An 18346-nucleotide genomic window follows, 5' to 3' on the forward strand; every position below is an offset into this window, starting at 1 on the left:
GGCTACCTTCCCGTACCTGGAAAATGTCACCATCTGCGGCCATGATCAGCAGGACCATGACACAAATCTCCAGAACTTCTTACGCACTGCATCTCGCCTGAACTTGACCTACAACAGGGAGAAGTGTGTATTCCGTACGCGCTGGTTAGCCATCCTAGGATACGTGGTGGAAAACGGGGTCATTGGCCCTAATCCAGACCGTATGCACCCCCTTGCTGAACTTCCCTTGCCCGCTAGCGCAAAAGCACTGAGAAGCTGCCTAGGCTTCTTCTCCTATTATGCGCAGTGGGTCCCCAACTACACGGACAAAGCCCTTCCGCTTATTAAGTCCACGACTTTTCCACTCACGCCAGAGGCCCAATTGGCCTTCAAGGAATTGAAACACGACATCGCGAAAGCCACGATGCACGCGGTAGACGAATCCATCCCGTTTCAGGTGGAAAGCGATGCATCTGATTTCGCCCTGGCCGCCACACTTAACCAGGCGGGCAGGCCCGTCGCGTTTTTTTCCCACACCCTCCAAGGCCCCGAAATTCGGCATTCAGCAGTGGAGAAGGAGGCCCAGGCCATTGTGGAGGCCGTCAGACACTGGCGCCATTACCTGGCGGGAAAGCGGTTCACCCTGATCACGGACCAGCGGTCCGTGGCGTTCATGTTCAACAACTCGCAGAGGGGCAAGATCAAGAATGACAAGATCTTGCGGTGGAGAATTGAACTCTCCACCTATAACTACGACATCATGTATCGTCCAGGGAAACTCAATGAGCCCTCGGATGCCCTCTCGCGCGGAACATGCGCTAGTATTCAGGAGGATCGCTTGAACGCCCTCCATAATGATCTGTGCCATCCTGGGGTCACTCGGCTCTACTACTTCGTCAAAGCCCGCAACCTGCCTTACTCGGTGGAGGACGTCAGGTCGGTAACAAAGAGCTGTCGGATTTGCGCGGAATGCAAACCGCACTTTTACCGACCTGACCGGGCACATTTGGCCAAGGCCACTCGCCCCTTCGAGAGGCTGAGTGTTGATTTTAAGGGCCCCCTTCCCTCAACAGATCGGAACGTGTACTTTCTGAACATAATCGATGAGTACTCCCGGTTCCCGACAAGTCCCCTGCTCGGACACATCAGCTGCCACGGTGATCAAGGCATTCCGTGATCTTTTTACCCTGTTCGGGTACCCCAGCTATATCCATAGCGACAGGGGCTCGTCGTTCATGAGCGATGACTTGAGGCAATTCCTGCTCTCATACGGGATTGCCTCTAGTAGGACCACGAGTTACAACCCTAGGGGTAATGGACAGGTGGAATGAGAGAATGCTACAGTCTGGAAGGCTGTCCTATTGGCGTTGAAATCCAAAGGTCTTCCAGTCTCCCGTTGGCAGGAGGTCCTCCCTGATGCGCTTCACTCTATTCGCGCCCTCCTGTGTACGGCAACCAATGCTACTCCCCACGAGAGGATGTTCTCATTCCCTCGGAAGTCTTCCTCGGGGATATCTTTACCAGCCTGGTTGACGTACCCAGGACCTGTCCTCCTGCGGCGACATGTAAGGGCCCGCAAGTCCGACCCCTTGGTTGAACAGGTCCACCTCCTCCACGCCAACCCTCAGTATGCCTATGTGGCATATCCTGACGGGCGAGAGGACACAGTCTCGATCCGAGACCTGGCGCCTGCAGGGGACGTAGCAACTCCTGTCGCTCCCATACCCCCAGTGACGAATCCATTATCTCTTGTTTCTTCCCCGGACATAGCGCGGGCAGCAGGGACCATTGCTTAACAGTTTTACTCCAATGCACAGCTTGCCTGAGCCCCGAAGATGGTCGCCACCGCAGGATGTGTCAGGATCCCCTGCACTACCGTCTCATCAGGGTCAACCGGCCTGTGAGTCCATGGGAGAACAGCTGGACGCCGTTTTGGGGAGAACGCCACCGCAAGTGCCTACTCCGGTGTCACCGCCGGTATTGAGGAGGTCACAACGACGGTGCGGTCCTCCAGACCGTCTGAACTTATAATCTGCTGACATTTTAGTCTGTTTTTTCGTACCCCGCCGGCCTTTGTTCTCAAAGGAGGGGTGAATGTGGTGAACCATCGTTGGTTCCCACTGGATAGTACTGAGCCAGGGCTGGCCAGTACTACAGGAATGTATATAGGTTACTGTGGGATTGTACTAATGTTGCTTTTGGGTTAGGGTGGGATTGTTACACCTGTGTTTGTTACTGTTGTGGCACATCCCAGTCGGGCTCCGCCTCCTGGGAGAGGTATAAGACTTCCTGCTCGGACGGGACCCCTTCAGTCTGGGATAGCGTGTTAAAGTTCTGATAGCTCCATTGTTAGTTAATAAAAGCCTTCTTTTACTGAAGCTTCGAGCCTCATGTCCAATTGATGCGCATCAATCTTACCCATGGTGGATGGCTCCCACACTGTGGGTGAAAGCTGGTAAAGCCCCAGTGCTAGGCCAGGGGGGCAGTGAAACCTCCCAGGGAACACTCCCACCCTGTGCCACAGGGCCACAGCCTGGGCTGCAGGTCATTCTGTGGTGAGGGGTGTTCCTTCCACGATAGCCTGCCAACTGCAGCCACAAATAATTAAAACATTTTCCTATGTTTCCAGAGGGCGCCTCCAACTTCAGACACCCTCATATTCCATTGCCTGCCACAGCAGTGCCCACCTCTCCAGAGATGCTGCTAGCAAGGCCACCTCTGTGGCTTTTCTATTGGCTCAGACGACACATGTCTCTCCTGCCATCCTTCACTCGGTGGTACTCCTCCTGAAATGGCTTCTTAATTGGCTGCTTGTGGTAATATCATATTGGGTGTGACCAAGTGATCATCAGTGGGATCCGGATCCACTTTTCATCCTGACTTCAGAAAATTGTGTAGACGGTACAATTCCAGCCAATAGATTAGTTGCCTGTCTCTGTTAACTGTTCCGGTTTGATTTATTTGATTGACCTCAGAGCAATGCAAGTATGACTCTGGTTTTTGTGCAGGAACTTATACAGAGTTTTATACAATGCTTTAAAATTTCTACCCTCTCACACTTTAAGCAACTTATAAATCCTTCTGTGGTGTCTGTTTACTTTGTTCTGAGTCAACACACAGGCTTAACCAATCAAGCACAGTATGTATAGACCAGTTATTAGACTCACATAATCAAACACTGAACAAGTGAATGCTACACTTACATCTATGTTTCTAATGGTTCTCTGTTGAAAAAGTGTCATAAATAGAATGGGTATCACCATGCCGGACATTATTTTCCTTCATAAAGTCAAGCATTCACCCTTTATAAAAGTATGTCATTCACGTACTAGATAGTGCATTTAAAAAGACCACATCAAGTTGTGAATGATGGTGGACAATTTTCGAGAAAGTTTTAATCTAAATTTAGCCACTGTGAAACATAATATAACCAATAACCCCATCACATTACTGGAGTGATTTGAGGGAGCCAAGCTAAAAAAAAACACTTGCAGGGAAAAGAAAATTGCAGTATTATGGGGAAAGATCGGGAGAATAAGACTAACAAGATTGTTCTTCGAAGGAGCTTGCACAGATTCAATGGACTGAATGGCCTCCTTCTGTGGTGCATTATTCAAAATGTCTTTATGACCCAGAAATTGGGTGGATTGAATGTCACGCTCCTCTTCTCTGAATATCAAACAATAGCTTGTGCCCTTTCCTTTTTACGTTTAGAGAAACAACATTGGCATTGCATTCCATGCAGAATTAGAATACCTTATTTCCAAAAACAAATGTCGAAATTGTATGTAAATACAAACAAGGCATCATCTTAGTTTCAAGAGGATGGTATGGTATTCCTGGTGCAAAGCATTGCCTTTGTTCCCTCTCCAAGCACACAATATAAAAGACAATTAGTTACTCTTTGTACTGGTAGAGGGAATTTGATGAATAATAACAAATCACAGGGAAGGTTACTGGCCGGTCATTTTAATTAAGATTAAGAATTGATTAGGTTTTAATAGAGGACAGCAATAAATTATAAAATCCTTCACACACCTTTCACTGCTCTGTTGGTTATATAACAGTTACAGAGATTTTAGCACATTCACCAAGAGCTATATGTGTTACCTAGACATTAATAAAATTCCAGAAGTTCCATCACAAGCCAAATATGGGTGTGAGGTGGGTATGTGTGCTCTGTATGAATGTGATGCTAGTGTTGGCCCAGGTAGAATTTTATATCTATGCTGCCTGCTTATTACCATGTTAGGTGTACAGCCGGCATGAACCGTGCTATTTATTAGCGGCATGCTAAGAAGGGTGGGCAGTGGTACAATGGTTCGCACTGCTGCCTCACAGCGCCAGGGACCCAGATTCAACTCCAGCCTCTGTCTGTGTGGAGTTTCTACATCCCACTGTCTGCCTGGGTTTCCTCTGGGTGCTCCAGTTTCTTCCCACAGTCCAAAGATGTGTGGGTTAAGTTGATTGGCCATGCTAAATTGCCCCCTTAGTGTCATGGGGATTAACTGGGTTTAAAACGTGGGGTTAGGGGGAATAGGGCCTGGATGGAATTGTAACCGGGGCAAACTCGATGGGCTAATGGCCTCCTTTTGCACTGTAGGGATTCTATGATTTGGCACTTTGGCTGCCAAAGGAAAGAAACACTAGTTTATCTACTGCTGGCCTTCAGGCAATAACCAAGAGCATGGAGATCTGCTACTCCAGGAAAGTTGGGGGTGGGGAGGGGGGCACAGAGGCAAAAAATCTCCCAAGCACAAACTCCGTGGCAGTGGCAAGAAGTCCTTAGAATGTCAAAGTCAGAAGCTTAGCCTCAAGAATATAATTGCAATGCTCACACCACCAACAGCTACAGCCTAAATACATGTAATATATAGCGCCTGCTGCACACACCCTTCCTCATTGAAGAAAACATGTTGGCAAACATGGGCAGACGCAGAGTTATTGCCGTGGCAACTAGCAACACTGAAGGAGGTGCTGAACAGGATTTCTTGACGCCTCTTCTTATTATTTCTATCTCACCCTCCACACACAGTGTGACAACTGCTTTTCATTAGCATATTCTCTTTTGCTCTCACTCTCTCTCTGTTCTCTTTACATTAAAAGCTAACCTTTGTTGCTCTCTTTCAGATGCTCGAGCCATGCAAATTCTAAAGGCCATTTGGGGCACGGGTGGTCTTCTCCTGGCGACTCAATGGGCACAAGTGTAGGAGCTGGGTAGGTGGGTAAGTCACAGATGCCAGGATGGTGAGGACAGGATTGCATATCAGCTCTGCTTCAGAAGATGTTGATGCTAATTTCTGGCCCCCTAGCTTACTGGAGCACATTGTTCAGCATATACTAAGTAACATCAAGTAACATGGGAATGGTAACATAGAGGTAATGTTCCTAAATTAAACTCCAGAAGTCCGGACTAATCCACTGGACACACAAACTCAAATCTATCATAAATTCAATGAATTCATAAATTTGTCATCAAAACCCATCTGGTTCATGAATGTCCTCGATGGAAAGAAATTACCATTTTTACACAGTCTGGCCTACAAGTGACTCCAGACCACAGTAATGTGGTTGACTCTTAGCTACCCACTGAAATTGTCCTGATATGGAGGAATCAAAAGTGAATAAAACCGGATGGGCTACTGAGCATTGACCTAGGCATCAGAAATGGCAGAAACATAACCCGCCCAATCGAGCCTGCAAAATCCTCCTGACTGACATCTGGGGACTTATGTCAAGACTGGGAGACTGGTCAAGCAATACCCTTACATTGTCATACCCACAGAATCATTCCTTACACCCAATGTCACCTCCATCACTATCAACAATATGGAATAACTTGCTTGATCTCATTCTCAGCAATCTATCTGTTGCAGATGCATTTATTCATGACAGTATTGATAATAATGACCGGTGTGTCATGGTAATAGGGTGATTGGGGTAGTGCACTTCAGTGTTAGATACAATACGGTACTCTGTATTCTTCATGGGGGGGTCACCTGACATGTGGTTGAAGGTCAGATGGCACATGGAAGGGGAGATTGTAACAAGGCTACAGATGCCACGCAGCGTGTTAATGTTCTGAAAATGTGTTGGTAATAAAGTTAGCTTACAGCAATTGTATCAGCCATCCTACAACATAAAAAAGACACAGTGAACCTAGTGGCGATGAAATCCCCTCTTCATCCTCCATTGCGTTGTGTGGCACCACCACTGCACTAAATAGGATAGATTCAGAACAAATCTAGCAGCTCAAAACTAAGCATCCATCAGGCACTGTGAGCCATCAGCAGCATTTTATCTCACTACAATCTGTAATCATGTGCCCTGACATATTCCTCAGTCTACCATTACCATAAAGTGAGGGTATAACCCTGGTTTAATGAGGAGTGTAGCAAGAATTCCAAACTTGTGAAGCTACAACACAGGGCTACACACTGAGAAACAAACACATGAATAAATATGTAGAATTCATACGTATTTAGGGTATTATACTTTGGAACTGAGAAAGTGGACACGTAGTCAAGTACAGCCATTTTGACCCAGAAGCCTTAAGCTAGATACATGGACACCACTTGCTGACAATTTTGGTTTCAACTGGTGTTTAACAGACCTCATCTGTACCATGTGTAAAATAACACCAGGGCCTTTCAAATTCTCTTCACATTTCAGAAAAGATAAGAAAAAGCTTTCTAGTCATTTTCAAAGGAACTTTAAAAGATTTTATTATGATCTTTTCTGTCCTTATTTATTTTAGAATCAGTCTTAAGTCTTACCTCAATAAATTTGAAAAACAGACTTGAAAAATCCATTCTTCTATAAAAGGTTAAAAACCAATGCTATAGAAATAAAAGCAATTAGAGAAAGAGTGGAAAGATATTAAGGGGATATTTTAGAGTGTTATGACTGTACTCTGGCTCACAGTGTGAATAATAAAACCATTTTAACCAGTAATAAATAACAGAATAATAAGGACACATCTAAGGGGAAGAGTTAATCAAAGAAGTAATACCTATTGCTGCTAAAGAATAATGTGATCTGATTTAGGAGGTATGATTGTTCGAATTTCCTTTCAGAACATCAGAGACATTGTACAAGGATACTGGGAGAACCCCTTCAACGCTTCTCCAGTTGGCCAAGAATTAGATAGCGGAAAACAGATTGCTTTTCTGTCCAACTGCCCCAACAACTGATTTGTTCGGGATAGTAAGGCATTACTTTGAATTTTGGTGGGTATTCTTAAATTGATATGAGCTGTGACATTGTATTTTTAGTTTTATTGGATTCTGTATGAGAGCATAGAGGTGTCGCTGTTGTATGGGCTCAGAAACCAGCAGAAGGCAAATTGAAGCTCTGTATCACCATCCCTCATAAAACTTTCAATTATCAGCATGGACATATGAAAGTAAAGTGAACAGAATATGTACCAACATATAGATTGGGAATTTATATTTAGTTAAAGGGATAATTTTCCTGCCTGAGCATTGGATAGATGCAACGTGCAAGAGGTTGTGAAATATGTTGCCAACTATCAAGGTATTCATCACCTTTCAATTCCTAACCTACTCCACACCCATTCAGTAATGTTTCACATTGATCTACTGTCGACAATCTTTTTCCCTCCCTAACAGCACTGTGGGTGTACTTACACCACAGGGCTTGCAACGGTTCAAGAAGGCAGTTCACCGTCACCCCTCTCAAGGGCAATTATAGATTTTCTTTCCCAAGATGGCGCCGGAGTGAGGCGTCTTCTTGCAAGTTGTGCCCAGCGTACCCTCTAATTCTATCTTTTACTCTCGTTCTATGCTTCTAAAACATTATCTATAACTTCAACACAACATTCTGCACTCTCTCCCTTCCTTCTCGATGTACGGTATGCTTTGTCTGTATAGCATGCAAGAAACAATACTTTTCATTATCTACCAATACATGTGACAATAATAAACCAAATCAAAGGTTGGAAATAAATGCTAGCCTAGCCAGCAACACCCACATCCTATACATAAATTTTAGAAAACACACCTCTGGGACGTTATTCTTGAACAATTTGATTTGTCGTTGCCTGGGACACAGGATTTAGTGCGGTATACAGTGAAACAATTTATTAGCATGAGGTCTTCCAACAAAGTCACGTTCAAGGTTTCTACTTTTCTCCCAAATTGCTCTGTTTTGTTGTATTCAATGACTCATCCTCTGTCTCTTTTTTCATTAATTCAGAAGTTTAGACTATGTTCTTTCTGCCACTCTGTTCCTTCTCCATCTGGATATATTTTCCATTGACCATCCAACCTCAATGTTGTAAAATCATACTTTCTTCCATTCTTTCACAGAATCTCAAAACTATCAAACTCCTCATCCTTCCTGGGGCTTCAATTTCATCTCCAATTCACAGACTTTGAAACCTGAAGCCTGCTGTCACATAGGTAATAATTCCTTTATTTAAGGTCGGTTCGCTCAGCTAGCTGGACTGCTGGTTAGTGATGCAGAGCGACGCCAACAGCGCGGGTTCAATTCCCGTTCCGGCTGAGGTTACTCAACCTTCTCAACCTTGCCCCTCACCTGAGGTGTGGTGGTCCTCAGGTTAAGCTACCGCTAGTCAGCCTGTGGTTACCTGGGGCTATGGTGACTTGACTTTTACTTCCTTTATTTACTTCATCCATCTGCAATTAATAATACTTGCATCATTTGTTTTAACATATTACAAGCATAGTGTAGGTTAGATGGGCTTTAGATTGGTTTCACTGGTCGGCGTAACATCGACATTTGCCCCATTAGGGCGGCACGGTAGCACAGTGGTTAGCACTGCTGCTTCACAGCTCCAGGGACCTGGGTTCGATTCCCGGCTCGGGTCACTGTCTGTGTGGAGTTTGCACATTCTCCTCGTGTCTGCGTGGGTTTCCTCCGGGTGCTCCGGTTTCCTCCCACAGTCCAAAGATGTGCGGGTTAGGTCGATTGGCCATGCTAAAATTGCCCCTTAGTGTCCTGAGATGCTTGGGTTAGAGGGATTAGTGGGTAAAATATGTAGGGATATGGGGGTAGGGCCTGGGTGGGATTGTGGTCGGTGCAGACGCGATGGGCCGAATGGCCTCTTTCTGTACTGTAGGGCTTCTATCATTCTATCGAGGGCTGAAAGGCCTGTACTATGCTGTAATGTTCTGTGTTCTATGTTCTAAGCAATCCTGCAGCATTCAATAAAATGAATGCTAAGCACAGAAAATAGACCGTAACTTCTGAGCTTCCCAGTGACTGATTTGGGGAATACCCCATGGACATGCTAGGGAGCCCTTCTCGGAATTTCACAGATAAGGGCTTGCACAGTAATTGCCCAGAAGTGTTAACTTCCTCTGGGCAATTTCCCTGCACTGAGAACCATCTGAAAATGTGGTTTAGTTCGCTAACTTCAGATGATCCACCAGAGTTATACCAATAGCTAGCCTGAAAAAGTTAGAAGAATTAAAACCTCCGGTGCCTCCATCAATTTGACTCTCCTGCACTTCGCGCTGGATTTCAGAGACTGCTGTGCTGTCTTGATTTCGTCCGATCTGAGTCGGAAGGTCAGACAAGCTAGGCACCGGCAAAATTTCAAGTGAGAAATTGGGCACTGAGTGGCAATCTGATGCTGATTGCCACTCTGAGGAAGTTACAACACAATAACAAGGGGATGGCGATGGCCTAGTGGTATTATCGCTCCACTATTAATCCAGAAACTCAGCTAATGTTCCGGAGACCCGGGTTCGAATCCCGCCACAGCAGATGGTGGAATTTGAATTCAATTTTTTTTAAAAGCTGGAATTAAGAATCTACTGATGATCGTGAAACCATTGTCGATTGTTGGAAAAACCCATCTGGTTCACTAATGTCCTGTAGAAAAGGAAATCTGCCGTCCTTACTTGGTCTGACCTACATGTGACTCAGAGCCACAGCAAGGTGGTTGACTCTCTCCTGCCCTCTGAAGTGGCCTAGCAAGCCACTCAGTTTAAGGGCAACTAGGGATCAGTGGCGGATTAGCTACCACCCGGATCCCTAGGCTGAGTAAGGCCCCCTGACCTTGCCCCCTGCCCCCTGCCCCACCCTTCATTGAATAGAATAAAGTGACGTTAAGTGACGTTAGATAACTTATATCGTTGTACTATGTATAATGTACTACATGTATAATATCATAAAGTTATATGAATCAATTACAACCCTTTTTATTCATTTATTTTTCATTTTCTTTACATTTGTACTTTAAAAGGCTTCTGTGTTTTCTGTGTCGATAACAGCATGTAAGTCAACAGATCGAAGCATGTCTGATTCAATGTGCATGCCAGATGACTAAGTTTCTCATCGCTCATTGTTGAGCGCAAATAGATTTTGATCCTCTTCAGCGCTGAAAATGAACGCTCACCTGAACAGTTAGTGATTTTTTTTTGCTCTCGGGCCCCCCTCCCTTCCGGGCCCCTAGGCTCAAGCCTACTCAGCCTAATGGTTAATCCGCCACTGCTAGGGATGGACAATAAATGCTGGCCAGCCAGTGACACCCATATCGAACAAATGAATTTAAAAAATGCCAAATTGAATTTCACTAAAATTTCGTATTTGCAAAGCTTTTTGTTGATATTTTCACATTTTTCCCCTTCTAATTCATGAATTTGTTTTGCAAATGGCTCTGTTTTTGAATTGCAACTAACTTGGCAAATATCTAAGTGTCATGCTTTTCATATGCACATAAATTTACATGTCATAGTCTTGACTTGTGTAGAAAGATACCCTTCACCTTTGTTAGCAAAATGCATTATGATAATTTGCTGTATGGAACCATTGTTCTCTCAATGAATATAATGGGTGTTCAATTTTATCTCAGTATGAGGCTCACTAAGTGTAACAATTGAACTGCATATTCAGTACAATAGTTCACAATGCAGCTGCTCTCTACAATGAACAACATTTCATTTCTCAGTCTCTTAGGAAGTGGAAAAGCAATTGGGTGACTGCCAGAAATCTTCTCCTTTAAAATTAAATGCATCCTGCAAAATAAAGATATTTCTGCAGTTAAACCTCATCCAGATATATAGTTAAATCCCAGTTAAATCTGTGTTTAAGTCAAGTAAAATGATAGGTTGTTTAATGCACATTTTAACACAGAGTTGCCCTTAAATGTTTTTATATCAGGCCTTCATTGCTTAAGGGGACGAAAGATGAAATTATAGTGATAATTTGTATGTTTATGGTCACTAGATTAGAGATATTCATATAATTCCATGGTTACGTATATTGTTCACTAGCCATTTACCTGCAGAATTTGGAGAATAGGGTTCAAGTATTCATGGGGATTTCTCAGTGTGAAAAGTTCATAGATTAAATATGTCTGGTACTGGACTCAGTGAGAAATACACTGAAACATAGGGACCAGATGGAAAAGAGGGTTATGAGTCCTAACAGAGGAAGCAGGGATTGATTTTACAGTAAAGAGAGTGTAAAAACATATCGCAAATAGCGTTTTCAGTGGGCGGCACGCTGGCACAGTGGTTAGCACTACTGCCTCACAGCGCCAGGGACCCGCATTCAATTCCCAGCTTGGGTCACTGTCTATGTGGAGTTTGCACATTCTCCCCATGTCTGCGTGGGTTTCCTCCAGGTGCTTCGGTTTCCTCCCACAGTCCGAAAGATGTGCTGGTTAGGTGCATTGACCCAAACAGGCGCCGAAGTGTGGCGACTAGGGGAATTTCGCAGTAACTTCATTGCAGTGTTAATGTAAGCCTTACTTCTGACTAATAAATAAACTTTAAGGTAAGTTTCAGGCACAGGTTAAACAGGTCACTCAAGAAAAGGAGGGAAAAATTGAGAAAGAGAATAGTTTGTTGGCGCAATGGAAAAGGCTATGGTAAAGAAAACAACAGATTAGAGTTGTTTCAGATGCAGTGGTGATGTGAGTGGTATTATTATTTTAATAATGATGGAACTGAGTGCAGGAGAGGAGCTTGTGGTGGTACTTCATGTGGGAATTAATGAGATAATGACACAGGGCAGGTAGATGAAGAAATGCCCAAGCTAGGTTTAAGAATAGCAAACCAGAGGACAGGGCCAGCATTGTTAACAATGGACGGGATTTAGTGTGCAACCTGGCACGTTGTCACAGTGGCGGAAGGCAGCCCTGCATTGACCGGTGGCTGATCTTCTGGACCTGCCTGTTGAATGCATCCCTCCTGCCAGAAAACCCACAGCAGGGGTGTGCCTTCAGCGAGACTGGAAGATCACGCTGGCGTGAATGGCCGGAAAGTTCTGGCCAATTTCTCAGCGTGAGATTTGTAGTGATGAACACAGCATCATCTTGTACAAACACTTGCTTATTTTCTGCTCAGCTGTGGTAGTCAGGCCGGAATGGGAAATGGAATTGGAAAGTTACGTGGCTGTTATTAATGGAAATGCTGCTTTCATTTTAATCACATCCAAAATTTCCAAACCAAGGCAGTAGCATCTGAATATTTCTGCGAATCCACAATCAGCTGGGGGGGGGGGGGCGCAGTTGGTGTGGGGGGGGAGGGGGGGTGGAAGCGGTGGTGGATTTATCCTACACCAAATCCTGATCATCCGTCATCCCCACTTTCAATGAGCCACATGGGCTTCTAACTCCCCAATACCTCAAAATAAAAATTACTATTGTTGTATTAAAATCAGTTCATGGTCACACTCTTTCCCATTGTGATGAGCTATTGAGATATTTTATGTTTAAGGGAATGTTTTGAAATTCAGTTTTTTTTCTATAGGCAGTCGGTATATCTGGGATATCCGGTATATGCAGCTCAGATGCTGAGAGAGCAAAATAGTTATGCATTTTAGTCATGTGTTGTTTACTTAGGAGTGAGCTCACAGATTTTTGTTTATAGATGACGATTTCCCCTGGGTTTTTTGATTAAGTTGATTGACAGGGCCATGTAATGTGGTGAATGGGAGATACCAGATAAACAGCTTTCAGTTCAGCCTGGAGTTTGTTTGAAGACAGATCTGCAAGCTGCTCTGAATATCAAAACTTCTAGGAAAGCTTTGAGACTGTGTACACTCCTTATAGCAAGTATATTTTTGGTTGCTAACTGTATTTAAAGTGGAATTTTAAGTCTGTAAGAGAATGTTGCTTATTTGGATCTGAAATGGTGGTAAGTTAGAAATAAAGTTGTTTCCTTTCATTCTTTTCAAAATGTTGTTCAACTGTTAATGCATACATTGTTTTCTTTGTTGGAATCATATTTAAACTTTATTATGAATAAAGCTTGTTTTGATAAAAGATCCCTAATTTGTGAGTGGAATTAGTCCTGGAATGAAGCATCCTATCCTCATTTGTGTCAAAATGAGTCTAGTCTGGCTTTCTAATGTGATTCTGGTCCAGAGCCCTAACACCATCACTGTAACCTATGCCACCTTTGTAATTCCCTCACCAAACCTTCCATCCTCCTTATTAATCCCTTCTTGTGCCCACCAATGGTAGTTATGTTTCAATTGCCTAAGCAGCATACCCTGGAACTCCCTGTTAAATCTGCTGCTGCTGCATTCTCCATTAACGTTCTTCTCACCTCTTCAATCAGCCTTTTTGTAGCCACTTCTGAAAACTTGTTCAGGAGCTCTATATTCATGTTTCCCTTGTATCTTGGTGAAGGTCCTTAACATTTCTTTATACATTAAGTTTGCTTATTAGATGCATGTTGTTCTTGTTATTAGGTTTGGTTGTTGATCCCTGCCCTCCATATCTATTGGATTGTCTTTTCATCACAATTTCTCAAATGGGAAGAAAGTATAGTTAAAAGTGTTCTTAAACAGTACGTAAAAACAAGGATGTTACAAAGATCACATTTTTGCCAGTGATGTTCATACCCAAAGAATTAACAAAAAAAGGTAGTTAGGATCTGGAATGCATGGCCTGTGACTGTGGTGGAGGTAGATTCAATCAGGCTCTCAAAGGAAAATTGCCCTACCTTCTGAAGGACTAAGGGGAAAGGGCAGGGAAGCTGAGTTGATCTTGCAGTAAGTCGGCATGGACACAAAGGACTGAAGGATCTCCTCCTGTGCTGTGACCATTCTATGATCCTATCATTACAACATTATTATCATCAGTCATAAAACAACCCTGCATAAAACCTGTATTGCAACCCTGCAACCTGTGTGTTCCTTTTTCTGACTATTTATATTGTTGTCTCCTCTTCATAGTTTCATTTTTCATTACAGCAACTATACATCAGTTCAGATGTGATTACACAAAAGTTATTCGCAGCCAAAACATTACGTCACGTAAAACAGAATGTAGGTGCATGTTGCTGTAAGGTTCTGTGTTCTTAAATGAAAAGTGGAATCAATTACAGGTCACATTACAAACCAGATCACTGAAGGTGTATTTGGCAGGTGGGTGAACAAGTTGGACACAGTATAACTGTAATCTTCTTTGAGAGAAGGTGCTGCAACCTATCTCATCAGATTGCTTTGCACTTAAATGTGCACAAGCACAGATAGCTGGCAATAAATTACCCTAACTGCAAAAAATCGGTATTTAGAAGGTTATATTTTCCTACGTTTAAACTAGCTTGTTTTCAGTTTGTTTTAAGTTTACTTGGTCTGCTGCAGCTTTAGGGAAAAATAGATGAAGAGATATATTAGAATAATCCAAGTCAATTTAAAGACATTTGGATAGAGTAGAAGAAATTTCTGGATAATTTTGACTAAGATTCAACTGGGATGATGGCATAAGTGCACTTCCTAAGGGTCAACACATGGCCAGTTTACAAAACTCTATGGGCAGGATTTTCCATGCCTGCCTGCCATTGGTAGGATCTTCTGGTCCCACTGCTGTCAACAGGATTTCCTGTTCAATGCACCCCCACCACCGGGAAACCTGAGGTGGAGGTTTGCCATCAACGGGACCCAGAAGTTCCCGCAGGTGGTTACAGCCAGAAAATTCCAGCCTATGTCTACATTTCCCATTCAATTTTCCAATGTTACTGTCACGATGCAATTCCACACTGTTGCCATAGGGTGCCTCTTCTGAGCAGATTTTCAGCCTTGTCTCCGAACTCCACTGTCAACTTTTTCACTTGGTTTAGAGTTTTAATGCTTATTGCAATCAAATTATTTATTTTTGTCTCCAATATTTTTTGTTACTACTGGACACCCATTTCATTCTTCTCCTGTTTGTGGGCTTTCAAATGAAATCTCATCCTGTGAAGTCACAGAAGTTTAAAATGATACAGCCCAGAAGGAGGTTATTTGACCCACCAGGCCTGTGTAACTCTTTCCAGTTAGTCCTGATCTCCTTCCCTTTCCTCATAGTCCTGCACATTTTCCCTTTTCAAGTAATTATACATTTCCCTTTGGTAAGTTATTATTCTACTACCCTTATCGACAGTGCATTCTAGACCACAACAATTGTCCTGCTAAACATTTTTTTCTTCATAGTGCCGCTGACTGCTTTGCCAATTAACCAAAATAAACTTGGTGTGCATAGTATTCGCAAAGCGGACAGTGTGCCAAGGAATGTAACAAGCTTTTCAAGTAACAATATTATTCTACAAAATAATGACATCTTTATAAATTGCCTTTTGCTGCAAAATAATTTTTGAATGCAATATTTTATCCTGCAATTATGTCTGAAAATAAATCGGCTTTTCCAGGTTCTGTACAGAAAATAGAAGTTATGTTCCTTAATTGTTTTGTACTTTGTGTACAATTGTTTCATTTGTTACTCTCAATGATTTCAAATTTTATTCTCCTTCAAATGTATAAGCTACACTATCCAGTAGCCATTGAACAATCCAAAAAACTACATCCACCAATCTAAGGACTTTTACTGGGAAAACAACCCTCCACCTCCAGTTGGCGTCCAATGCAAAGAAGCAGGCATGCTAAATAAATCTCAAGAAACTACAAAGGGTCACGAACGAAGCCCAGTCCATCACGCAAACCAGCCTCCCATCCATTGACTCTGTCTTCACTTCCCGTTGCCTCAGAAAAGCAGCCAGCATAATTAAGGACCCCATGCACCCCGGACATACTCTCTTCCATCTTTCTTAAGTTAAGAAAGCCCACCAATGCCTCTACTTTCTCAGGAGATCAAGGACATTTTGCATGTCCGCTACAACTCTCACCAACTTCTACAAATGCACCATAGAAAGCATTCTTTCTGGTTGTATCACAGCTTGGTATGGCTCCTGCTCTGTCCAAGACCGCAATACACTACAAAGGGTCATGAATGAAGCCCAGTCCAAACCAGCCTCCCATCCATTGACTGTCTACACTTCCCGCTGCCTCAGAATAATCAAGGACCCCACGCACCCTGCACATACTCTCTTCCACTTTCTTCCATCAGGAAAAAAGATTCAAAAGTCTGAGGTCACGTACCGACCGACTCAAGAACAGCTTCTTCCCTGCTGCCATCAGACTTTTGAATGGACCTACCTCATATGAAGTCAATCTTTCTCTACACCCCAGCTATGTCTGTAACTCTACATTCTGCACCTTCTCCTTTCCATCTCTATGAACGGTATGCTTTGTCTGTATGGCGTGCAAAAAACAATACTTTTCACTGTACACTGATACATATAACAATAATAAATCAAATCAAAAATTCTTTTTATAAGACAATTAGTTTTCCCAGCCTGAAAATAGATTCTGTAGCTGTAATTGTTAATTACAACTTGTTGAAAGCATCATTTTTCTCTAACTCAAATCAAGTTGCATTAGATATGCAAAGATGTGCGGGTTAGGTTGATTGGCCATGCTAAAAATTGGCCTTAGTGTCCTGAGATGCGTAGGTTAGAGGGATTAGTGGGTAAATATGTAGGGATATGGGGGTAGGGCCTGGGTGGGATTGTGGTTGGGGCAGACTCGATGGGCCGAATGGCCTCTTTCTGTACTGTAGGGTTTCTATGATTCTATGATATTATACAGAAATGAAGACATGATACAATTTAAGGTGAATGATAGCAAAAGATCGAGGAAGTTTATCTTAAGAATAAAATTATACACTCGTTCACAAGTCTATCTCATGTAAAAGTCAATTCCATGCTATGTGCCTTATAAAAATATATTTTTTCAAATACCTTATGTAAAAGTCAACCCTTGTTTCTCAAGGATAAAAGTTGAAAAGTTTCAGAACCAAAATATAATCCTGAAGTTGTGAATGATTAGATTTCATTGTAAAGCTATAAATACTGATGAAAATAAATATTGGTAAAAGGATGAATAAATGTCAGATGATTATTGTGGCTGAAGTATATATAGTTAGTAATGTTATAACATAAAACATGTTGGATAATTAATATGAATTATTTGGCATTGTTGTTTTTTCACTTTATTCCATTGCAATGGTCTTTTGTGGATTTCACTTGGGTCCAAATCATGCACCCATATCAACCTCTCAGAAACAATTATCCATGACAAAAGTCAACCCTGTCACCTTTGGCCTAAAAAAAAATTAAAAATTTGACAGACATACAAAGATTTATGGTAATTCTGTTTTTTTTTTAAATTTAGTCACACATCGGGCTGTTTTGTAGGGGTGGGTTACAAGGATTTTTTAAATTATCACTTCTAGTGAAGAAATAAGTGATATCAGAGCACAAAACCATTCAGAGGGAGAATAATGCAATACTGCCTTTAGACCAACAGGTTAAGAGCCTATTTTAGTCAAAGTACTTCACCGTAATATCCTCAGTTGTTCAAACATGACACTCAATAATTAGTGAAAATAAACTGACTAGCACATTCGCGACACGATAATTCACTTACCTCCAAATCGGAATTATACTCATGCTCTAGGTGAGCATTTTCAGCAGCTTCAACCAGACGCTGTGAAGGAGAAACAAAATGCATTGAAGTTAGACAAGCCAATGTTCCTTTTATATTAACTTATAGTAACATTTTTATATTGTATATACCTTTATATTATATAATACCTACTGTATTTACATATACCTTATAGTGTATATGTTTATGAAGGTCACTAATATATGCTTTGCACCTGCAACTCAGGAAGGTTTTGAGGGAGTGAACTCAAACTGAGAAGGATTTAATCACAAAAACAATTGGGTGGAGAGCAAATACATGCAAGTAAGGATAGTGAAGCTCCTGCCTGTTTCCGACAGGTGCCTGAGCCGAGGCCCCCATCAAAATGGCACCTCGGTGGGCCTGCCACTACTCTGCTACCAACCATTCCTGCCTAATGGAACCGGGATGAAAACCAGCCACAGAGGATCACATATAGATTCATGCACACTGAATATTAAAATATTTCTGTGTCCAGTTCTATAATTTCATAATTTCAGAGAACCTATTTGCTTCCAACCATCTTTTGAATGGAACGTCAAACCAAGGACCGCTTAGGTAAACATAAAAGATCCTATGACAT

General features: G+C 42.5%; 1 protein-coding gene across 1 annotated transcript in view; it reads right to left on the reverse strand.

Annotated features, from left to right (window-relative positions):
* cacna2d3a (calcium channel, voltage-dependent, alpha 2/delta subunit 3a) overlaps positions 1-18346 on the reverse strand; it is an 838535-nt gene that overhangs the window by 549366 nt on the left and 270823 nt on the right. The window contains exon 4 of the mRNA XM_078210160.1: positions 17728-17787. Coding sequence (XP_078066286.1) covers positions 17728-17787 — 60 coding nt within the window. The remainder of the gene's footprint in view (positions 1-17727; positions 17788-18346) is intronic.

Source organism: Mustelus asterias, chromosome 3 (genome assembly GCF_964213995.1).
Source record: "Mustelus asterias chromosome 3, sMusAst1.hap1.1, whole genome shotgun sequence".
NCBI classification, from domain to species: domain Eukaryota; kingdom Metazoa; phylum Chordata; class Chondrichthyes; order Carcharhiniformes; family Triakidae; genus Mustelus; species Mustelus asterias.